The following is a 21038-nucleotide window of genomic DNA, read 5'->3' as shown; positions in this document are numbered from 1 at the left end:
TTTCTCTTGAAGTCACCCAGGTCTTGCACACAAAAAAATACCCAACCCAAGTCATTTGACCACAGTTTCACCCCCAAAATTGGAGATAATTTATTAAACTTTATCACTGACTGAAAAAAGTCACTAATGTCTCTTATAATAAGTTAATGTTCTTAACAGAAAAACCCCAAGCCATGATTACTGCATTTGCTCAGACTTAATACATTTACTTTAACAGTACGGTACTCAATAGGTTCCCCTTCACAGAAGGGAGTTTTCAACAACACCGCAAGCCTCAGAATCTTCCCCACTGCTCACTCAGACAAAATAAACTGCCAAGATGGCAACTTAGCAGTCTGGCATCCTGCTTGTCTCCTCTGCGGGTCACAGCAAACACCAAACACCTTCACCACGGGCCATGGCCATGGCAGCAATGACAGCACAGCTCTGCCCCCAGAGCCCCAGGTGTTCTTCAGGTGTGCTGCAGAGGCAGAGGCCTTTATCCTGACTCCTCTCAAGGGGCTGACAAAGCAACCTGGGCAGCAGGAGACTCCTCTAACCCCCAGAGCGCTGTGAGAACATGGGCAGGGCAAGTGTGACACCTGACAAAGTGATGAGGTTGCACACGTGGGTGCAGCTCTCCCAGCACGTCCATGAGGATGGAATACAGAATCCTGCTCACTCTGGTGACACTGCAGTCATCGTTCCACATTGATACCACAGTGTCTGAATGTTCCTCCCCTCTCAACAGCCACCCCTTGCACAGCTCTTAAACCATCCTCCAAGCCCTCAGCTGCCCTGGGGCTGTTTTTACCTTACCATACAGAACACACTCCTGTCACTGTACCTTTTGCCTTCTAAGTTATTAGTGCTCATGTGAAGGGACAAACAATTCTTAGAAACTCCCTGCAGCCAAAGCACCCGCAATCCTGGACCAGGAGGGCAGCCTCCAGGGGGGCTCCCCAGATACAGTACGTTAAAGCGGCACAGTTCCTCCTCCTAAAGACTCCTTGCAGCCAATGCCTATGAGAGCTCTGCAAGATTACCAAGCAGGAGTCAGTATCCTAAATTCACCTATTCAGAATGTTTTGGGGGAAATCGTTGTAGCCATCTGCCTTTTATGCCTGGTCCCACACCCCCAGCCCTGCCACCAATAAGCACAAAGAAGTCAGCAAGCAAGATTCAAAATTAAAAAACCTGTGTGTGCTTGACCATGCACACTCCCTGCTGCCAGCAACTCCTCTTTCCTCTCCAGCTGCAGGGAGGGCAACATCCCACAGCCCTGAACAGCAGGTCCATCACATGCCTTGGAGGCAGTTGCAGCCTTCTGCAAGGGGTGACAGACCCATGCTCGCAGCAGCTATCACGATGCTATGGAAGCACAGAGCTCTTTGGTCAGTAACAGCAGTCAAAGCCACCAGCATCACATCTCCAACCTGTAAAAATAAACTCTCAAGCCAGACAGCTGCAAAAACTGGCTCAGCCCACCCATCTGTGCGACCAGAGAGAGAAAAACCAACAAACTGTTTTGTTACTCAGCAACCTCTATCCTCCTCCTGCTTCCCCTCCTCATCCTCTTCCGTTTCTGTTTTGATCTGGGCCACCCCGAGCCGGTAGAGCGCGTCACGGATCACCACCTCCCCTGGCTGGCAGCTCTGCACAATCTCCTGGATCTGCCTGTTGACAATTTCCCTGCTGGTGAGGAAGTCCATGAGGCGGTTGTAGAGGTAATAGTGCGTGGGGTTCTCGAAGGTGATGGGCCTTTGGCGCACGTTGCTGGTCTTGCTGTCGTTGATGGCAGCGATGATGGCGCCGTAGGGCTCCAGCTCGCGGCACAGGGAGAGGCAGTGGTGCCGAGCCGTGGGGTCCCAGCTCTGCTCCGAGCCCGTGTGGACAATCCGCCGAGCCGAGGACTTGGTGATGGGGTGCTGAAGGGAGTGCTCAGACACCGTCATGTCTACGCTGTAGTGCTGGTCCAGCAGCTCAGGGCAGGACACGTACTGGGGGAGAGACACGCACACCAGGTAGAACAACAAATAAATTCCCCACAGTTGAGAAGACAAAACTACTGGCTGACCAAACTCCAACCAACACTACAACCCAGGAGAGAGAGGGCTAAATGATCCAGGCTTCCCTTACATGCCACAAAGATGGTATGTACACTCCCTCCTCACTTGTATGCCCTCACATAGTCCCAAGGCACTAGGAACCCTCTTCCACTTCTCAAGGAACAGCAGTAGTATGAAAGAAGTGACTTGCTGTGTCAAAAGTTCATGATCTGAACTGTTACAATGCACTCCTAGCACAGCCCTTCCTGTTAAGGACAATTAATCAAACACAATCCCCAAGCAACACCTAATACATTCTGCTATGCTTAGGAGTGATGCACTGGCAAAGCTTAAATCAGGAGATACTTATCAGGTCAAATTCACCCCTGGCAGTGTTCCAGACCAGGCTGAATGGGGCTGTGAGCAACCTGGCCTAGTGGAAGCTGACCCTGCCTGTGGCAGAGGGGCAAACTGGATGAGCTTTAAGGGCCCTTCCAACCCAAACCATTCTGTGATTCTATGAAATTATCTTGAGCGACAATGCAGGTTACATATTGGGGAGGCGCTAATTTTAATCTTCCTTGCAACTTTTCCATGCTGGATTGGCAAAGCAGAAAGCAAAGACATAACTAACCGTAGGAGGTTCCATGGGGTCAGAGAAGCAGCCCTGGTTCTTCCCCCACATCTGGGAAGTCAGGCCAGGCCAGCAGAGGTCTGCACACAGTGCCACTGAAGAAGCTGTATCAACAACATATACTGGAGGCCAGTGACGTGAGGATACCAACAAGTCCACGTGATCCCGAGCATTTTCTCCTCTTACTATGTACTTTGAGCCACACACAACCTAGGGGAAAAAAAGGATTAACATCAGCAGCACAATAAAATTGAAAACTTACAGAAAAAATATCTAGTCTTAAAAAAAATCATCTTTCTTTCAGGTATTCAAGACTACACAGTAACCAGACAGCTACTTTCTCTAAAGATACTCTATTTCCTCCTCATACACATTCATCTTGTCTTTGAGAATTGTCCAAGCCTCCAGGAACATGTTTCATCCTCAAGGCTCAGAGAAGCCCATTCCATTGCTTCTATTCAATAAGGAAGTTCCATGTTGTAAGGTGAAATAATGAATAGCCAAGGAAGGAAGAGAGTACCATGGCTCCAAGTCTTCCTTACCTGATGTGGACACACTTTGTAGATTTTCCCTCCTGTGTGATGAGCTGAAGGTGGTGTAACGCTTGTCCCATTCTGTACAAACTCATACAGTGCCAGGAGGGAGTAGCAGAGCTCATCCTAGAAAAGACAGGCCCCAGAGAAAGTGACTAAAATTAACAGACTCCTGCAGAAAGGGAAAAGGCAGCATACAAGGTCTCCCAAATCCTGATTTGCACTTCATCCAATAACTTCCTAATCCCACACTCAGCACTGTGAGGATGACAAGCAATTACACAATGCTGAGCTGGTGACAAGGTAATTACAGGCTTCCTTTCTTCTAGCCCACAAAGGTTCAATTTATTTCACCATGTGTAAATTATCCTATAACCTGCTGGCACCCATCCCTGCCCTTAGTGCAGTCAGATGAGAAATTAATTGTCTAGGATGGCAAGAGTGGATGAGGGAAAGATGGTGAAGAACAGCTCCACTCCTGCAGGCTCATATGTGGGCAAACAATCCATTACCTTTGTATGTGATGCCTCCCAGGGGATGCCACACTGTGTCAGAAAGCCCCGCAGCTCTTCCTCACTGTAAGAGTTTATCAGCTCAGGCCTGAAGACTTCCTCCTGAAGAAGCCTCACCAAGGCACTCCCATTACCTGGAAAGGCAGGAAACAGCTCTCAGCACTCATTCTCAGGAAGGGAACTTACCAAAATAATTTCTTACGAAGACTACAGAAGCAGAGATTGCACAACCCACAGCCAGCAAGAGAAAGCTGTGAACAGTCCTACTTGCAAAGCATGTCACAGCCCACACTTGTCTTGAGCCCTTCACTGCTGAGGTCACCAGGCTGAGCCCAGCATAGCTGCAGACTTCATAAACACTTACCTATCCTGTCATTTGTAACCTTTAAATGATTGATCTGAGGATAACAAAATGAAGAAGAGCAGAGATAAATGTTACTTTTTACAGAGATAAATGTTCAGCCTTTGGACTGAACAGCTCCAGGCTCAGCCTTCACATCTCCCTGGTTCTTTCTCTGGAGCTCCACTTCCACAAAAGCCCACACAGCTCTTCTGCAGCCCAACTCTGAAGCAGCTGCAGCCCTGTCTGCAAAGCCAACTCATACACTTGTTAAGCTTGCAAAGCCAGTTTTCCTTCTTACATTCAATAACTAAACTCTTAAGGGAACCAGGTGTTAACTGATCTTAGCTCTCAGATCTGAGATTATTCCTCGCACTGTTTCTTTTTCCATGCAGTCAATATGCAGTGGATGTCCTGAATGTTCGCAACTCTGATCAAGTCTACCACACCACCCTCCTATTTTTTTTTCCTCAAGTTCTGTAAAAACTTATTCACCCTTTATTGAGATTTTAACACTGAGATACCAAGCACTACCTGTAACTTCCACACTCCAAGTATAAGGCTAACATGAAACAAACACTTACTGGTATTCAAGATGTACATGCATCCCTCTGCAGTCAGACTATATCACCTGGGGTGCAATGCTCTCCTGTCCCCCATGCCTCAAATGCATCAGAGCCCACCAGTGCATCAAAACTTCACAGGAAAAGCCAAGCCTCAAGCAGCAAAGTAGTCTGAGAACAGCTGAAATCACCCCAATGTTCCTGTCTTTTCCCAGCATACATAACTTTTAAAGTGTCATGCAATCAGAAGTTCTTAATGCTAAACATCATCAAGACTGAAGTCACTAACACATGAAGCACTCCCTTAATAAGCACAACCTGAGCCATTACCTGGCACTGGCTGTGCATGCAGGTTCTTGTCCTTCTCTGTATTGATCACCATTGCTCCTCTCATCAGTGGAGGGAAGAAAGGAGCAACAATAGAGGCATCAAACTTTGTTATGGGGATGCTAGAAGGAAAAGCCACCTGCTCAATCACCTCCGTCTCCATCGTGGACCAAAAGTCTTCTACATTCACTTCACTTGATGGCAAGTATTCTGGCCAAGTAAACTACAGAGAGAAAGAAACAGTGGTCAAATACAAATAACCACAGTTCATTTGACAGTTCTATGTCAGACTCATGGCAAGAGGGCTATTCAGGAGAGTGCTCAGTCCAAATATAACAAAATGATTTCAGTCTCCTAAAGCTTCCCACAACCACTTTGCATCAGGTAAGACTGAAAATTTTACATATTTGACATAAAAGCTAGACATGCTACATTCTCCTACTAGGGTTTTTTCCCCATTAAAGACAGCACCTCAGGGAAACTTGAGGAAAAAAAGAATGTGTTCATGTCGAAGGAAGAAGACTAAACTCAACAACTTCCATCCAAGGTTCCTACTGCCCAAAAGCTGCACTCCAGGGACAAAGGATCTTGTTTCCCCTGAACTACACATCAACACCTCTAAGAGGAAGCACAGGCATTGCTGCTCCAGCCACATCCTCTTGTCAGGCATCAGCAGAAAACCACTCACAAAGGTCTTCTGTATTTATTGTGCATCATGACGACCAGAGTCAGCAAAAATTCATTATGATCTGCTTTGAACATGAACAGGCTGTGAGATGTGGGAAAAACCTACCTCTATGTTTTTCAGTGCTAGGACATTTTCTGTATTCCTCTGGGCTATTTCCACCTTGGGGGTTATGCCACAGATTCCACAGATCATATCATTGTAATCTCGGACTGTCAGGCATTCAAAAGCCCAGTAGCCATTGCACAGCAGTTCCTGGAGCTGACCCTGCTCATCAGGGCTCAGGCTTTTGTCTGAAAAGAGAACATGCCATTGTTACAGTTTTCATGTCCTGAAGCCAGTGGAGAGGTAGTAGGGCTCTCCCTATGCAGGATAAAACCAAACCTGCCCTCCAGAGAATTTTTACAAAGAACTGGTCACAGAAGTACTGTTTGGTTTAGGAAGTGATTTAATAGAAACATACCACACTAAAATAGGTGAGGTTTGCCTTTTTATAGCATAACAATCATTATCAAGTCACAGTTTGGTATGTTATGGCAAAAAGCAAGAAGGAAAACTCACCAGTTTGCTCCTGAACAGAGTCAAGGATATTGCCAACAGCCACTCTGGGATCCTCTCCAAGTTTAATGTGGTTTCGGATTGCAAACAGAAGATCCAAGCTCACTAACAATTTGTTACCCACATTGAAAAGGCCTGCAGTTAAAACAAGACAGTTATTGTCTCTAGGGTTCCAGATCTTCCTCAGAAAGAAATATATTCCTTACTGATACACAACACACTGACATGAGTACAGTTCAGAGGATAATGGAAACATGAACAGTGCTTCTGCACCTCTGAAATGCAGAATTCCCTGCTTAAAGATTAGCTCCTTTCACAGATTTGTCTACTGATTTAAAAAGCTACAAAGAACAGCTGCCAATCCATCTCCATAACCAAAGCCATGAAACAGTGCTCTCCAGAGATGTCTCTGACTACAATCTCAGCGGTTGCCTTGCAGAACTCAACATTCACACAGAGACCTCTACAGTGAATCAAGGCAAAGACTTCCTCACCAGAACATTTATGTGTTTTCACTCACAATTATATATTTGCTTGCAGAATAAGCAGTAGCAATTAAAAAATAATTCAAGTTTAGTACACGGGGGAAGGGAACGAGCTTTTCTGTGCCTGGACAATGCCCTGATATAATCCCAAGGCTTCCAAACGGTTCAGACTGTAGTCATGCTGTGTGCTCACATCTTTCCTACCTGTGTAAATGTCAGTGAAGCTATGTAGGGCCAGACACTGCAGGTTCAAGCACACTTTGACCTGAGCTGTAACCACCTGTAACCGATTGGCTGTCAGAAGCCAGCACTCCTGAGGACCAGCAAGGGAACTGCAACACACAACAGAAAATCCACTCTGAGTGAAGCCAATGGGTTTTCTAGTCCAGCCCTGCAGTAATTTCAGATATTCTAGATGACATGAGTTTATTATTATGCAAATCTAAGCCAGCTCACCACATCATATCACATCAGGAAAAGAAAAGTTACATTTTAAAACAGATTTCCCAGGCAGAGTCAGGTCACTGCTCACTTGTTTTAAACGGCACTAGAGCATCCCTCCAGTTCCATACACTAGGCACCTACTATTGGAGAAGTGGAGAAAACCTGTGGCTCCAGCTGCCCTGGGAGAAGTGTCTGTACCACAGCTGTGGTGATCAGTAACACATTCTACCCAACAGCCTGTCCCTGCACACAGAGATTCAGAAAGATCTGCTCCTCTACAGTGTAACTGCCAAGGGGGAAGTTCAGACAGGAGTGTGCCAGTGGCTGAAATACTGCTGTCCATCTGAGAAAACAGGAATCAAAGCCAAAATCACCTCCTTCCCACTGGCAGGGCTTCAATTAGAGCTGGTGCAGGCACATGGGAGAGTCCCACATGCAGAGCACTGCAAAGCAGCCAGGCACAGACAAGGATTTACAACACACAGGTTGGTAAGTCCCAAGGTAAGGGATAGGGTGTGAGATTGCTCCATTCTGAAAAAAAATACAGAGCATAAAAAGTATCTCTTCTGGAAAGATCTCAATTAGTGCTGGTGACCAAATTAGTGACCAAAGGAAATATCCATCACTTGTATCAAGAATTTTTTGTGGAAGAAAGAAACATAACAGTAAATGCCTTGACATCTTGCTGTAGCAAAAAAATTATATCATGTTTATAGAAACAGGAGGATGCCTGGCAGACTCAGAGAGGAAATATCCTACAGACTTTCATACAAATCTAGTTAAGGCAATCTAGCCTATGTACTAGAGGTTCCTGAAAGTCCTTCAGGCTTCAATTTCGATATTGGTTCCAAAAAAGCATTCACTCAAGCACACACTAAGAAATGAAAATATCATAAGCAAAAAGATCCACACAGGAAATATTCAGACCAGGGAGAGAGAGAAAAAGGAAATCATACAATGCACATTTGTAAACACACAAGTTTTCCTCTCTCAGCCTCAAAGCATCAGAGTGGAAAACAAAGAGGGGATGACTAATAAAAATACTCTCTCTGTTTCAATAAGAAAAAAGTTACATCTAGACTTTGTGGTCACTCTTTGATCCTGCTAAACCCTTTCCATACACATTTATCTTAATCACTGTCACTTTCACCAGCTTCACTACCAGGGGCTAAAGCAAATATTATTTCAGGCAGACTCAGAAGAAAGAAAATCAGCATGAGTTTGAAAGAGTAGAAATCCAAAGCAGAATCTTACTTCTGTCCCCCTTTGAACAAGGGGCTGTTACAGAGGAGGCACTGCACGTGCGGAGACTCATAGTAATTGGACCAGGAGGTTTGCTCGATGGTCACTGTCTCCTCACTGACGTTGGACAGGATGAGTCGGGAGCTGTTGAGCTCGTGGATGAGGGTGAAGATCTCTGCCAGCTCCGACTCGTTCTCGGGGATCTGCATCACCTTGCGCAGCAGCTGCAGCGTGGATTGGCGCTGGATTTCCTTCTGGGAGGGTGTCAGTGGCTCGCTGGTGTTCAGCACATCTGACTGACCTGGACTGACCTCCTAGAAAGCAACATATCCAACTAGGCAAGCATGGGGATGAAATGTTAAGCCCCAAGAAGTCATAAAAGGCAGCAGAAACACAGGAACCTTTGCACTCAGTAAACTTGACTCCTACTCTACCACTAAATCATTGACTCCACAAAGGAGCCTCAAGCCCAAATTACTTTAACAAAAATAGTTTATTACATTCCACCCCTTCAGGAACTCCTGCACTGCCAGACCATCACAGACTGGCCATTAAACTGTTAAGTGTGGGGAATAGGGATCCAGAAGGTGAGGATAACCACTAACAGGTATACAAACATTTGAGCCTCCAACCACCACTGTCTTTCTCCACATCAGGCACAGGCTCAGGGCAGCTTGCACAGCTCTCCAGAAGCTGAAGGAACCAAGTACTAACAGAGAACTGGAGGCTGTGATATACAGAACACACTAATCAATAACAATTGATCAGCTACAGTCTACCCTTCTCCAACGCACACATACCATCACAACAAAAAACACAATCACAGGAGAACCAAACTCCAAGTTGTCCCAGGAGAACAGAGAGAACACAAACAGGCTGATCTGTTTAATCCCTGAAACTCTTCCGTCAACATTTCAACCTGGTTTTCTGAGTAGTCTAGCAATGAGACAAATGATCAATTAAAAGCCCAGAGACAACAACAAACTGTGTGACAGGAATGTCAAACAGATCTTCAACCAGAAAAAAAGAAACAAACTAAATGAGGAAGAGACAAGCCACATGCCTCTCAGAATGCAAGCTGAGCTAAGCACACTGCTGTTCCTTACACAGCTGTTTGTGTGTGAGTTTCATACAGGCCATTTCAGTTTGTTTGTGTTTTTAACAAAAAAACAAGACCACTAAACAAAGTTCTGTTCTTCAAAATAACAAAAGGCAAGTAGATGAGTCATTACTACACAGACTAAAATTCTGTCTATTTGCTGAGGAGGCATTTCAGCTAAGAGCAGAAAAGCTCCTTTTTTTTTTCATTAACTGTTTTAAAGACATGACAATTCAGTATGAGAAAAGCTAACCTTTGAGTCTGCAAAGGCAAAAAATACCCAACCCCAGAATTAACTACATCCACATAGAGCAGCAGACAACTGAAAACATATTTATACATTAGGAAAAAACCGTACATCCATAAATATATTCAGGTTGGAAGTAAAGTTGCATTACAAACCCTTAAAAACAGGAAGCTCTAATACAAGATGTACCAACTTAACTGACACTAGCCCCCAACTGCTCACAAAGCAGAGCACACTTGGGAGTTTCTTGATGAAGTCTGAAGTTCAACAAAGCTGACACAGCAATGCTGTGACTGCAGGGTGGATTTTCCCAGCGTGTACTGACATGACAAGCATTTTTATGTTGAGGAGACACCCAGTGGTAGCACTGGGTGTGCTCAGACTCACTCTCAGCCTGAAGCGCCACTGCTACAGGAGCTCGACAAACATCATCACAGATATTTTAAATAGGAACTATTCTGACAGAAAAAATTATCTAAATGAAAAAAAAAAAAGCTCAAATCATGTTTCCACAGGGACCTGTAAACAAAACTTCTCTGCCCAGCTCAAAAAGACATGTGATAAAACAAGTCAGCTTGAACCTTACCAGAGATTTTGCTGTTTTCTCAGTCCTGTCTTTGGCAAGGTTGTATCCACAGCTTGGACAGATGCGTGGCTTGTGCCTGTTTGTATACACATAACTGCAGGAGGGGTTCTTGCATTTCCCTCTGCCACGTGATGTTGCTAATCCCAAATCCTGAATGATACAAAAGAGACGTTTGCTGACTTTTAATAGTTGGACTCCATGATCTAAAACGTCTTTTCCACCCTGAATGACTCAATGATTCTAAACCAACCAGATTCTTAAAAAGATTATGTGTTTTATCTTCACTTTATAACATCTTGTTAAAAAATCAATAGCAAGCCCTGTCACTTTGCATAGAATCCTTTAAATGGCACTTGAACATTCTGGGGCCAGTTCTCCAGACCAGAAGCACATTAAATTCATTCAGAAACCCCTGATCCTCCCTGTTGAACTCAAGGAGGGCATGGGAATTATGCATGGGGACACGAGTTAAAATCCATCTCTTAACAAGGCCCTCAATATAACTGCAAAACAGAGCATGATCACCCTGAACTAAGCCTAGAGATGACACAAAGTACAGATTATTTCATGTTAAGAATGAGATGTATTTCTGCAAGTCAGTAAAACAGAAGTCCCAGAAAATTCTCATCCCAGAGAGGACACTCTCCATGGAAGAAGTCACACTATTTGAAAAATTCTCACCAAAGTTACGGTGCAACTGTACTTGTAGGAAGGGAATATGTCTGGTTTGACCTCCACAACTTTAACCTGAGATGCCCTGCTTGTCACAGAACTGTGGAGCTAGAGATGGAAAGCAGAAGAAACAACACCCATCAGACATCTACTACTAAATACATGCATCAATAATCAATATCTATTAGCATTCCTGCCCCCAAGAAATTAATTAATGTTCATTTAATATCCATAATAACATAAGACACTGTTTTGCATGCAAAGGCATTACAATTCAGAGATTTATTTCAGCACCTTGGCATACCCAGTCATATTTTATGGGTGAAAAAGCTCAGTACTCAATATTGCATGTCAGATTATCAAAGCACCAGCAGGTCCTTAAAACATCTGGAAGTAGCTGGGAGGTTCCCAAAGTAACCAACAGCAGGATTGTCCAACAGAATCTCTCAACTCAGTTCCCACACCCAGCCATCAAAGAGTCATTCTGCTACCCAGCCATATAATAAAAACAGTCAGTCAAAGATCTCATCATCAAAAGGCTGTTACATATTTTGTTATTTTTTTTCTATTTCTCACTCAGGTCATATCACTCACTTGGGAGGAAAAAAAAAAACAAAACAAAACAAAAAAAAAACCACCTCTCCCCAAAAAAATCCAGGAAAATAATTTGCATTTGAAGAACAACCTTTCGCTCCTCAGCAGTTGGTGGCTGCAGAATTGACTGGCCCAACTGTTTCAGTGTACTGGGCTTCAAGCCTGATGTTCTCACAGGAGAATGCTTGTCTAGAAGGAGGAAAGAGATGCACCAGGTTAAATGTGAGAAAACAGGTTCTGCTTCTTTCTGACATCTTTGCTAAATGCCACTACAGTCACGTGAGACCTTTCCTCTGAGTTTGAAATAACCCAAGCAGGTGTTTCATGGCCCACTTACTGCACTCAGGCAAACTGGTTTTTTTCTAGCATTGGTAACCTCCCTTGAAACCTATCTTATTAATGGCAGATACCACTTCAGCATGGTGAGGAAAGACAACATCTCCCAAAGCACACAGAGAATGCTGTTTTTACCAGTACTTGCAAAGGCCTGCCTGCTGCTTGGCTGCTCCGTGCTGGCCTCTCTCCCCATGCTGGCTGGAGCAGGCAGAATGGCTCGCATGGGTCTGGCTGCAGCCAGCAAGGAGGGCTTGGGTCTTGGTTTACTTTTTACTTCTTGTCCCTTGTGTGTAGCAGCTGTTGCATCAGTTCTGAAAAACAAGAGCTACAAGTGGAAAAATATTCCATCGATTTCCCTTCAGCTTCAGTTTTCCTCTTATCCCTGAATTATGCTTTGTTAGCACACTAATCACAGCTATTGAAGAGAGACAGTGCTAAGGCTGCATCTGCCCTGTGACTACAATCTGTCACTTAAAAAAAATACTAGTTTTGATAGACAAAGACTCAAAGGAACAATCCTAAACTGGCACAAAACAGACAGCAAAACCAGTAAGTCTTAGAGGAAGCACTGCCAACAGCCTTTAACTTCTTGGACTAGTCCCATGAACACACAATAGACATCACATGCTCTCATAACACATGGAAAACTGACTCACCCCACCACTGGCTTTTTCACAGAGGCATTTGGATTTAACACCTCAGAAGACGCTGACATCCCCAGCCCTGCACTTCCTTTCTCTGCCTGCTCCGAGGAAGTGTCTGCTTGCCGCTGGTTCTCTTGGCCCAGCACCACTCCAACAGCACTCCTCCTGTCTTCAGCAAGCACATCGTTTGGGAGAAAGTGGGCTTCAGAGATGATCACTTCCTCCCACTCCATCTCAGGCATCTGCCCTCCGACAGGCACAGCATTCAGCAGCTGGCTGACAGCTTCGGAGCTCTCCAAGGCAGACTTGGAGGAACTCTCACAAACGGCCGTGGGCTCTGTGAGGGCTGACTGCTGACCTCTTTTAGCAGCTGGAGTTTTAAGAGAGGTGCCTGAACTTGGCTCAGATTTGCTTTTTGGTTGCTTTTCCTGGAAACAAGGAGAGAGTCACATTTCAGAGCTTTTGGCTTTCACAGATAAGCAAGTCCCTGGCACATATGCCATGTTTCCCGTGGCCTATTTAATGCTGGATCAAAATAGCAAAATCCTAAGTGTTTAAGCAGTGAATTGTATGGGAGTAGACAGACATCATCTCCCACAACAGCAAAGGCCCTGCTAACATTGTATCTGGCCTCTTGGCCCTTCATGTACTATTTTTAGACACTGTTTACTTTGAAGAATCTTTCTTAAACTCCCTTAAATATCACCATTAGCATCAACACCACAAAGTCACCCACCACTCTCTGTAGCAAGGGTCCACCTCCTACACTCCTCTTTCATGGCTTCAGCTCTCTGATGCTGCCTGTTTTTCTACATTATTGAGCAATCAAAGGGAGTTAAGACAGAGAATTTCCATCTTTTGGATTACATGCTTTCAGAAAAGCAAGCATGTGAGACAACCAGGAAACAGGATTACTTAGGAAGATTTTTTTGACTTTAAGAAAAATGTTACTTCCAAGACTAAGGCTGCAGAAATCATTGTACTGGAGTCAACAAAGGTACAACGAACACTGAATTGGAATATAGAAAAATATATCAGAAATGGAATCCAGCAGATCAGAGTAAGTCTGAAAGACAAAGAGGAAAACTTTCTCTAAAACCTTTCAGTTCTAACCAGGGCAGGACTGAACAGCAGCAGACACTATGTTGAGGCAGAATCCAAAAATACTTTTTGCATGCAGCCATCTCTCTACCTCAGCAAGTTTACCAAACAAAAGCGAAGATGTCACCATCACTATTTGTACCCTACCACACAGGAAGCTCAGCCTTCAGCTCAGACACCACAGAGTTTGCAAGCTGCCCAAAAGAGTCCTCATCCCTGGATGTTTAATAGATCCAGACACAAAACAAAGGAGGTTCAGAACCAACCCACACAAAGCCACTGAATGTCAATGCCAATTTTCACATTGAGAACATCCTTTAAATTGTGCCTGACGAGTCTTGCTTCTGACAGAAATGCACATCTGTTCAGAGCTAACTAATTATCAGCATTGTGCCAAGGTTTAAGGATCAAGTGTGTTTTTCTGTACCCAGCTAATAGAGATACCAATAACTTAGACAGAGTAGGCATCATATGGAGAAAGACTTTTCCACTCAGACAAGCTTCACAATTCTACCAACACCTGGAAATTTCTTCCCAGTCAGAGGACAGAACATTGTGATCTGACACATGGCCATGAAACAACAATACCCAACAGCACTTCAGCTTGCACTAGATCAACCTAATTAACAAGCTCCTAAAGGATCATACACCTCCTCTAGTTGAGAGTTGTTCTTCCTCTCTGTTAACAAAACAATGTCAAAAGACCACAAAAAATTAAACTTGTAGAAGAACTTCAAATGCTGATATTAATTACCACAAAACAACTTCCTGAGTTTAACTGGAGCTGTAGCAGGAAGAACAGGCTATGCCTTCCAGTCACAGGAACTGTGCAGGCAGAGGGCCAGAAGAATGTGTATCCTCTCAATGAGAGAGTTAGCAAATGCAGCCCCATCTATTCTAACAGATATGAGCAGCATCTTTACCCAAGGTGTGGTGATTTCAGGTCTCACCTTGGCCAAGTGTCCTCTGCAATGGTGACTTGCTCCAGCATATGCACTGGAACACAAGTGCAGGGATCATTTCTGGTGTATCTGACCTCCTGTGCTAGATCTACAGGTCTAGAAGTATCACAAAACCACCACTTTTTGTCTCAGAATCAGAAAAGGAAAGACAATTTTACCTTTGGGATCCATTTCCCTCCCAGGAAGCTCCCGCACGTTGGGCATTTTGGTGGCTTATGCCTGGTGACATAAGTGAAGGAACAGCCAGGATTGGTGCAATTTCCATGTCCCCTGCGAGTATAGGTAGTTGTCTGAAACAAGAATTGTCAAGAATTTGTCTACAGACCTGAAAACCACAAAGCTGTGCCAATCTCTTCTTTTTTCATCGTAAGCGTTTTACAAATGTTATGTGGCAAATCACCAGCCTTCCACTATTATTCATTTTACTGAACAAACACCACACAGCTGGGTCAGAGTGAATCAGCACCATAACTACTTTGAGTCTAAATGCTCAGTCTACATAACAGCCTCTGCTATTACCAGAATTTAAATCAACCTGCAGAGCAGAGATGAACAATGCACAGAGCCTCCTGGAGAAGCTAATCTTGCATTTACAGTGACGTAACAGTTCTTTTTGAACACGAAAAAGTCACAGTAAGATGGCATTAAAATGCTTCTAACAGCATTCCACAGTAAGGCAAGATGTGATTAACACTCACGACAGCACAGCAAAAAGACCTCAAGATAAGGACTCATGATGTGAAGTTTTATCAGCAATTTGTTGCTGTATGGGACAGTCAAGTGTTCCCTGGTCCTTCACTGTAACTTGCTATGAACTACTGAAACACAAGCAGCATCACCAGGCACTATTTATACCAACAACTAAAACTTGTCATCTTTGCCAGGACAACTGCATCAACACATCTTGAGTTTGTGTCAGCACAGCACTTCCCAATATCCTGTTCACAACACTCTCGAGGGAGCTGTTGTACTGTAATTCCCTAACTAGGTACAGATTTCTTCTAGAAACACAAGTGCTGCTGTCAAAGAAATGAGTCAATTTAAGCCAGATCCTTCTCAGGAACAAAAACCTGAGGTATTTCCATTCTCCCTGAGACAACTGGAAGAGCATCACACTGTGCACCACTATAAATATCCACAGTGTTCCACCAGCTGGAAGAACAGAGAACCTGAAAAACAGGATTTGATGCTAGCTTATATAACAGAAGGAACTGCAGTACTGACTGTACAATGAACTTCCAAAATGGCTACAAAAACACAGGTGACTGGAGTGGTTAGATTAGAAATTCTTCCTCATGCAACAGGCCACACAGCTTTTTATATGGCTTCTCAAAAATCTCAGGTCATTGCTCCCCTCCTGCCATGTGGCCAAAGCAAGAGCTTTGGAATTCACATTTTCCTGTCATAACAGCAGATCCTTGCTGTTAAAGGGATGGACACTGACTTTTTATGAAGACAAATATGCATCCAAGTAGTGGATGTAGATAGCTACACAGAAACTGCTGTTGGCCATATGTGTTGTGATAGCTTTATCTACTCCATCTGTTTCCAAGAATTTCCTGAGGAGACAGGCAGAAGAAATGGGTCCTGTAAGACACTGTAGGAAGTCAGAGACCCTCTCAGCCTATGCAAGACATAACAAAAAGGACAAGAAATACATAAACTGACACAGCAACTCCAAATTGGATTGTCTTTAAAAACTGAACCGTGAGCAAATCCCTCCCACTCCACCTTTAAGATAAATCTATGACAATACAACCAAACTTTAACATACCATACAAGACTCTGAATTTCTTACCAATTTAATTGATGCTGGGTTCTCCACAACAGAATGAGCTGGCAAAGGTAACATGATAAACTGTGTTGCAGGTGTGGAGGAGCCACTCTCTTCAGTATCCTAAAATTAAGCCAAAGGGAAAAAACATGGAGAAAACAAAAGACATGGTGACCATATCCCTCTCTCTCATGAACATTAATGTGTCTTAAGGACCGATGAGACCAGAATACAGGAGAGAGCATCATATCAAAAGTAATGGCTTTACCAAATGTACTCTGGAAATTACCAAACTCTTCACACTTTGAAACTGAAAACAGAGAATCCAACTCTTCATGGAGTAGATCCCTAAAACCTCAGCTTAAAAGGACTCCCTTCTACCTCTCTGCAACCAGGAAAACAGGTATCAGGAGCATAGCAGTAGCATGTTTTCTCCCCAGAATCTTGCAGTGTATCTTGCAATTACTGGCACTGCAATACCGCAAATATTGTTATAACAAACCACTAAAAGAACTCAGTCATGTTAAGACACAATTAATATCAGCACCTGGCTGAGTCAATCTGCAAGCAGAGACAACTTAGTCAAGCAGTTACTTTTGTATCATTGATTACAAAAGTTTCTGTTTCTCCCAGCACTGAGCATTAGCAAGTTGGGCAATCAGAAGATCTCTGGTAAAAAGGGTGAAACAGCACTCAGATGTTTCAGGTGAGATGCGGCAGGAGTCTGAGTGTCACTGGAAAAACTTACCCTCCCAGTCACCACGGTCACTACAGACACCCCGTCAGGCACCTGGGGACGGGCCACAGCGATGCTCCCGTTGGAGATGTCTGCGGAGCTGCTCACCAGAGTCTCCTCAATAACCACCCGGGCTGTCTGGTACGGCTGTCCTTCTATTTCCAAAGAACCCTCATCCAAGAGGATATCTCCAGCCACTTTCTCTGTCACAGGCCCAACATAATGAGAGAGAACCTCTGAGGCAACAGCTTCTTCTGCAGCCTCGGGCTGAGCAAAGGCAGCCGTGTCCTCTGGCAGCCCCTCGATGGCAATGCACTGCTCCGAGCCGGCCTGGCCCGAGTCCACGGAAAGGATGTTCTGCACAGAGTCACCACGGGACACGCTGGTGACATTCCTGGGAGCCACCAAGCCTTCGGATGCTGCGGGGCTCTGCGTCACACACAGCTCCAGAGACTGCCTGCTCCTGTCTTCCTGAAGAGTGGTTTTGGGGATAATTATGTAATCGGAGCGAGGAAGAATCTTACGAAAGCCTGGAATGTCAGGGACTACTGCAGTTCGAGGGGATGCTTTGGAGTTCTGCGGGCAAAACCAGAGGATGGAATAAATAGTTATGAGAAAAGGAAGAGATTCAGTTCTCAGTCCTGATATTTTAGTGCCTAAGGTTCAAACTGTCTCCTGAGGTAGTTTTCTGGAAATTTCTCCACATGACAGAGCCTGCAGAATCCCCCTCAGTCCTGGTTTTATCACCCACTTTACCAACACTCACTCTGAAGAAAGGACACAAAAATAACTACTGTGAACAGGTACCAGACATACCCATCTTGGATTACAAAACGTCCTCCCTCAACTGAACAGAAGGCAAAGGCAAAAGGCAGTGGCCTCACATCACTTCTTTAAAAGCTTCCCTGAGCAAGGATACAAACTGGAATCTGCAGCTCAATGACTCTGCCACACAGTATTATGTAAGCAGGTAACCGCCTCTCTCTTCAGCAGCCAAAGAACTTCCAGAAAGACAACTTACCGGGTCCACTCCCTCTTTCTCTAGCTTGGCTTTCTCTAAGTAGTAGCTCTTTTCAGCCACACTGAGCAACCTCCAGCTCTCACTGATCTTTTTGTTGATTTCAGATTGAGGGAGGTGTGGAAGCTCTTGCTGTACTTTCAAGTAAATATCATAATAGTAAAGAAGGTAAGCAGATCTGAAACACAACCAGAAATTGACACATTAAGGTCATCTACGAAAATTCCTTAGGGAAAAATAAATCCACAAGGTTTAGGTTTGTCTCAAGGCCATGGAACAAGTAAGTTACATTTAATTTTATTTGTGAATGCATTTTTAAATCAAATGAAAACTCTCTCTCTGAGGAGAACCTCTGAAGAAAAAAGAGAACCTCTGAGGAACAACCTAAGGCAAATTATTCTGGGGTAAACAAACACTAAAATGAACAACAGTGGGACCTGTAAAGAATGTCTGAGCAGGCTCAAAGTGTCAAGCCAATATTTCTTACACAATGTTTTACACTATGAAGTGTTCCAAGTGCACTGCAAAGTCCACTCATGTTAGAAACAAGGAACACTCTACAAAGAGAGTAAATGAAGGCAGAAAGAACTTACCGAGGCTTCTTGGCTTTTTCTCCATGATCAGCAGCACTTTTATGTTTTTTCTTCTTCTTGGATGGCACTGGTGACGTGTAAGTGTAAGTGCTCTCGATCTCCTCCATCACCACAGTAACCTCAGTACCTTCATAGGGAGCCTCCATGGCTAAAACACATGCTCTGTGTTATGCTGTTGCCAAGTTATACAACGTTTCTCCCAACAAATAGCACGTGTAATCACTTCAGTAAACTGACAGCACTGTCGGCATTTAAGTTTGACTCTAATGAAATCAAGATAACTATGTGATCTCTATCTACTTTTAGAAGGAAACTTCTATTTCTACAACCTCAATAGCATCAGTTAGGTGCAGATACACTGGATCTGCCTTTCCAGAGCTGCAATTCCACGGGGAACTCTCAGGTAAGTGCGGTGACCCAGAGGGAGCTGTACACTCAGCCAGCAGCTGTCTGGCTACAAGGTGTCATATCACGGCCACGCTACAAAAGCGAGGGCAAAGGCTGAACAAGCAGGAAGCCTCACAACCCCCTCGCCCCCCGCCAGCTCCCCGGGGCTCCGGGAGGCGATGACGGGCAGCTCCAGCCCCTGGGGCGCCAGGCGGCGGGGAGGACACAGGAGATAAGGGCAGAACCACCTACGCCAGGTACAGCCCCGGCGTGGCCCGCACCCCGGCCCCGCGCAGCCGGTGACCCCGGGCGAGCCTCAGGCCGTTACCCCCCGCCCCGTTCTCCTCCACACCGCCCGGGGCCGAGCGGAGAGGAGCGACTCCCTCCGGTCCTGCTAAATGTTTCCGCGGCCTCCTCTCAGGTGTGCCCTCTCAGCTGTCCCCACTCACCGGACAGCTCCGCGGCCGCGCGGGCGGACAGGCGGCGAGCTGGGGTCACGTCCCTGCGGGGGCGCGGCGGCGTGGAGGAGGCAGCACCGGCACCACGGGCCGGCCGCGCAGGGGGGAGCGCGCGTGCGGGCGGTGCGGAGCGGGCAGGCTGTGCGGGGCGGGCCGCCCCGGCATGCTGGGCCGGCTGCGGGCCGGGCCCGGGCGGAGCGGGGCTGCACCGGCCCCTCCGCACCGGGGCCGCCGCCGGAAGTGACCGCGGCGACGGCGTCCGGGGCACGGCGGGACGGGATGGTGGCCGGGAGGGGTCTCTCTTCCTGCGCGTGCGCGGCGAGGAGACGGCGCGCGCGGCCCCCGTTCCCGCCATTTCTCGTGAGGGCGGAGCGTGAGGGCGGGGCGGGGCACGGGCAGGGCGGCGCAATTAGTGTTTAATTAGGGCATAGTTAGTAAAGGAAATAATAGACAAAGGAAAGGAGAGAGCTTTTGTAATTGGAAATTCTAATTTCGTTCAGATTTAGAAAGTGAAATAGAAATATAACCATTCAAAGCTCAGGGGAAAAAATGCCGGGCTCGGCCACAGTGGTGGGAGCGCGTTCTGTAGGAACAGCATCGAGCTCTCCGGTTCATCAGTGTGTGCACCGTGTTCACGTCTTTCTCCCTCCTGCACTCTTTGGAGCAGCGGTCCAGGGCTGGCCTTTCCCCTGGTGGAGCTCAGCACTGCCGGGGCAAAGCGCTGCTCCAGGTTCTGGTGATGTGTCCCAGCAATCACAGAATCATGTAGGTTGGAACAAACCTCTGAGATCATCGAGTCCAATCTATAACCCAACACCACCGTGTCAAACAGACCACATGTGCCACATCCAGCCTTGCCTTAAACATCGCTGGGGACGGTGATTCCACCTCCTCGAGCAGCCCATTCCAATGTCTTATCACCTTTTTTTGTGGGGAAAAAAAAAAAAAAAAAAAAAAAAATTGTTCAACATGGGTTACTAGGGGAATGTGAGTCAGAATATCATACTCCTGCTGGTCAAAAAGCAACATACGAATGGATGTGGGCTAGTACAAGATCTCAGAGCTATTAATAAAATAGTTTTCCAGGGAAATGAAAATCAGCAGAACCAGTAAGAATACAGCTGGGTCAGCTTAGGACTAAGTCCTTTTGTTGTGTTACTAGTTATGTCACTGTAATACATATATATGTAATTTTTAAAATAGAGAAGTTAACCATATACATATATATATATATACACACACATATATATATACATATATACATATATATATACATATATATATGTGTATATATATACATATACATACATATATATATATACACACATATAACCATATACAATATATATACAAAACAATATAATTCGGAACGTTATATCATTTCCAGCAGTTATCTGGGAACAAAGGCTGACCCCCACCTGGCTATACCCTCCTGTCAGGGACTTGCAGAGATAAGGTCACCCCTAAACCTCCTTTTCTCT

General features: G+C 45.2%; 1 protein-coding gene across 3 annotated transcripts; it reads right to left on the bottom strand.

Annotated features, from left to right (window-relative positions):
• Positions 1-54: 54 nt before the first annotated feature.
• On the bottom strand, positions 55-19606 carry HMGXB3 (HMG-box containing 3). Of its 3 annotated transcripts, none has more exons than XM_083871827.1 (20): positions 19549-19606; positions 18713-18860; positions 18123-18297; positions 17114-17677; positions 16390-16488; positions 14750-14881; positions 12541-12956; positions 12020-12195; positions 11640-11737; positions 10964-11062; positions 10283-10432; positions 8363-8664; positions 6869-6996; positions 6183-6314; positions 5730-5914; positions 4940-5159; positions 3707-3840; positions 3204-3320; positions 2662-2871; positions 55-1979 (listed from the first exon to the last, which is right to left on the bottom strand). In XM_083871827.1, the coding sequence occupies exons 2-20, from the start codon at positions 18856-18858 to the stop codon at positions 1515-1517; spliced, it is 3948 nt and encodes a 1315-aa protein (XP_083727953.1). In that variant the 5' UTR covers positions 18859-18860; positions 19549-19606; the 3' UTR covers positions 55-1514. The 3 variants fall into 3 exon arrangements, with proteins under 3 accessions (XP_083727953.1, XP_083727954.1, XP_083727955.1); XM_083871828.1 differs by having other exon boundaries at positions 8363-8661; XM_083871829.1 differs by having other exon boundaries at positions 12026-12195.
• Between the last annotated feature and the right edge of the window lie 1432 nt (positions 19607-21038).

Source organism: Zosterops lateralis (genome assembly GCF_965231275.1).
Source record: "Zosterops lateralis genome assembly, chromosome: 14".
In the NCBI taxonomy this organism is placed as follows: domain Eukaryota; kingdom Metazoa; phylum Chordata; class Aves; order Passeriformes; family Zosteropidae; genus Zosterops; species Zosterops lateralis.
The sequence above is the reverse complement of the archived record's forward strand: the minus strand, read 5'-3'. Positions and strand labels throughout refer to the sequence as shown.

What these genes read in the sequence shown, in the direction of transcription:
- HMGXB3 (XM_083871827.1), bottom strand. Translation starts at nt 18,858, where the DNA reads ATGGAGGCTCCCTATGAAGGTACTGAGGTTACTGTGGTGATGGAGGAG. An exon ending in GTGAAAAAGCCAGTGGTGGG is followed by an intron (nt 12,196 to 12,540) that starts GTGAGTCAGTTT and finishes CTTGTTTTTCAG; the next exon opens with AACTGATGCAACAGCTGCTA. An exon ending in GGGAGGCATCACATACAAAG is followed by an intron (nt 3,321 to 3,706) that starts GTAATGGATTGT and finishes TGTCTTTTCTAG; the next exon opens with GATGAGCTCTGCTACTCCCT.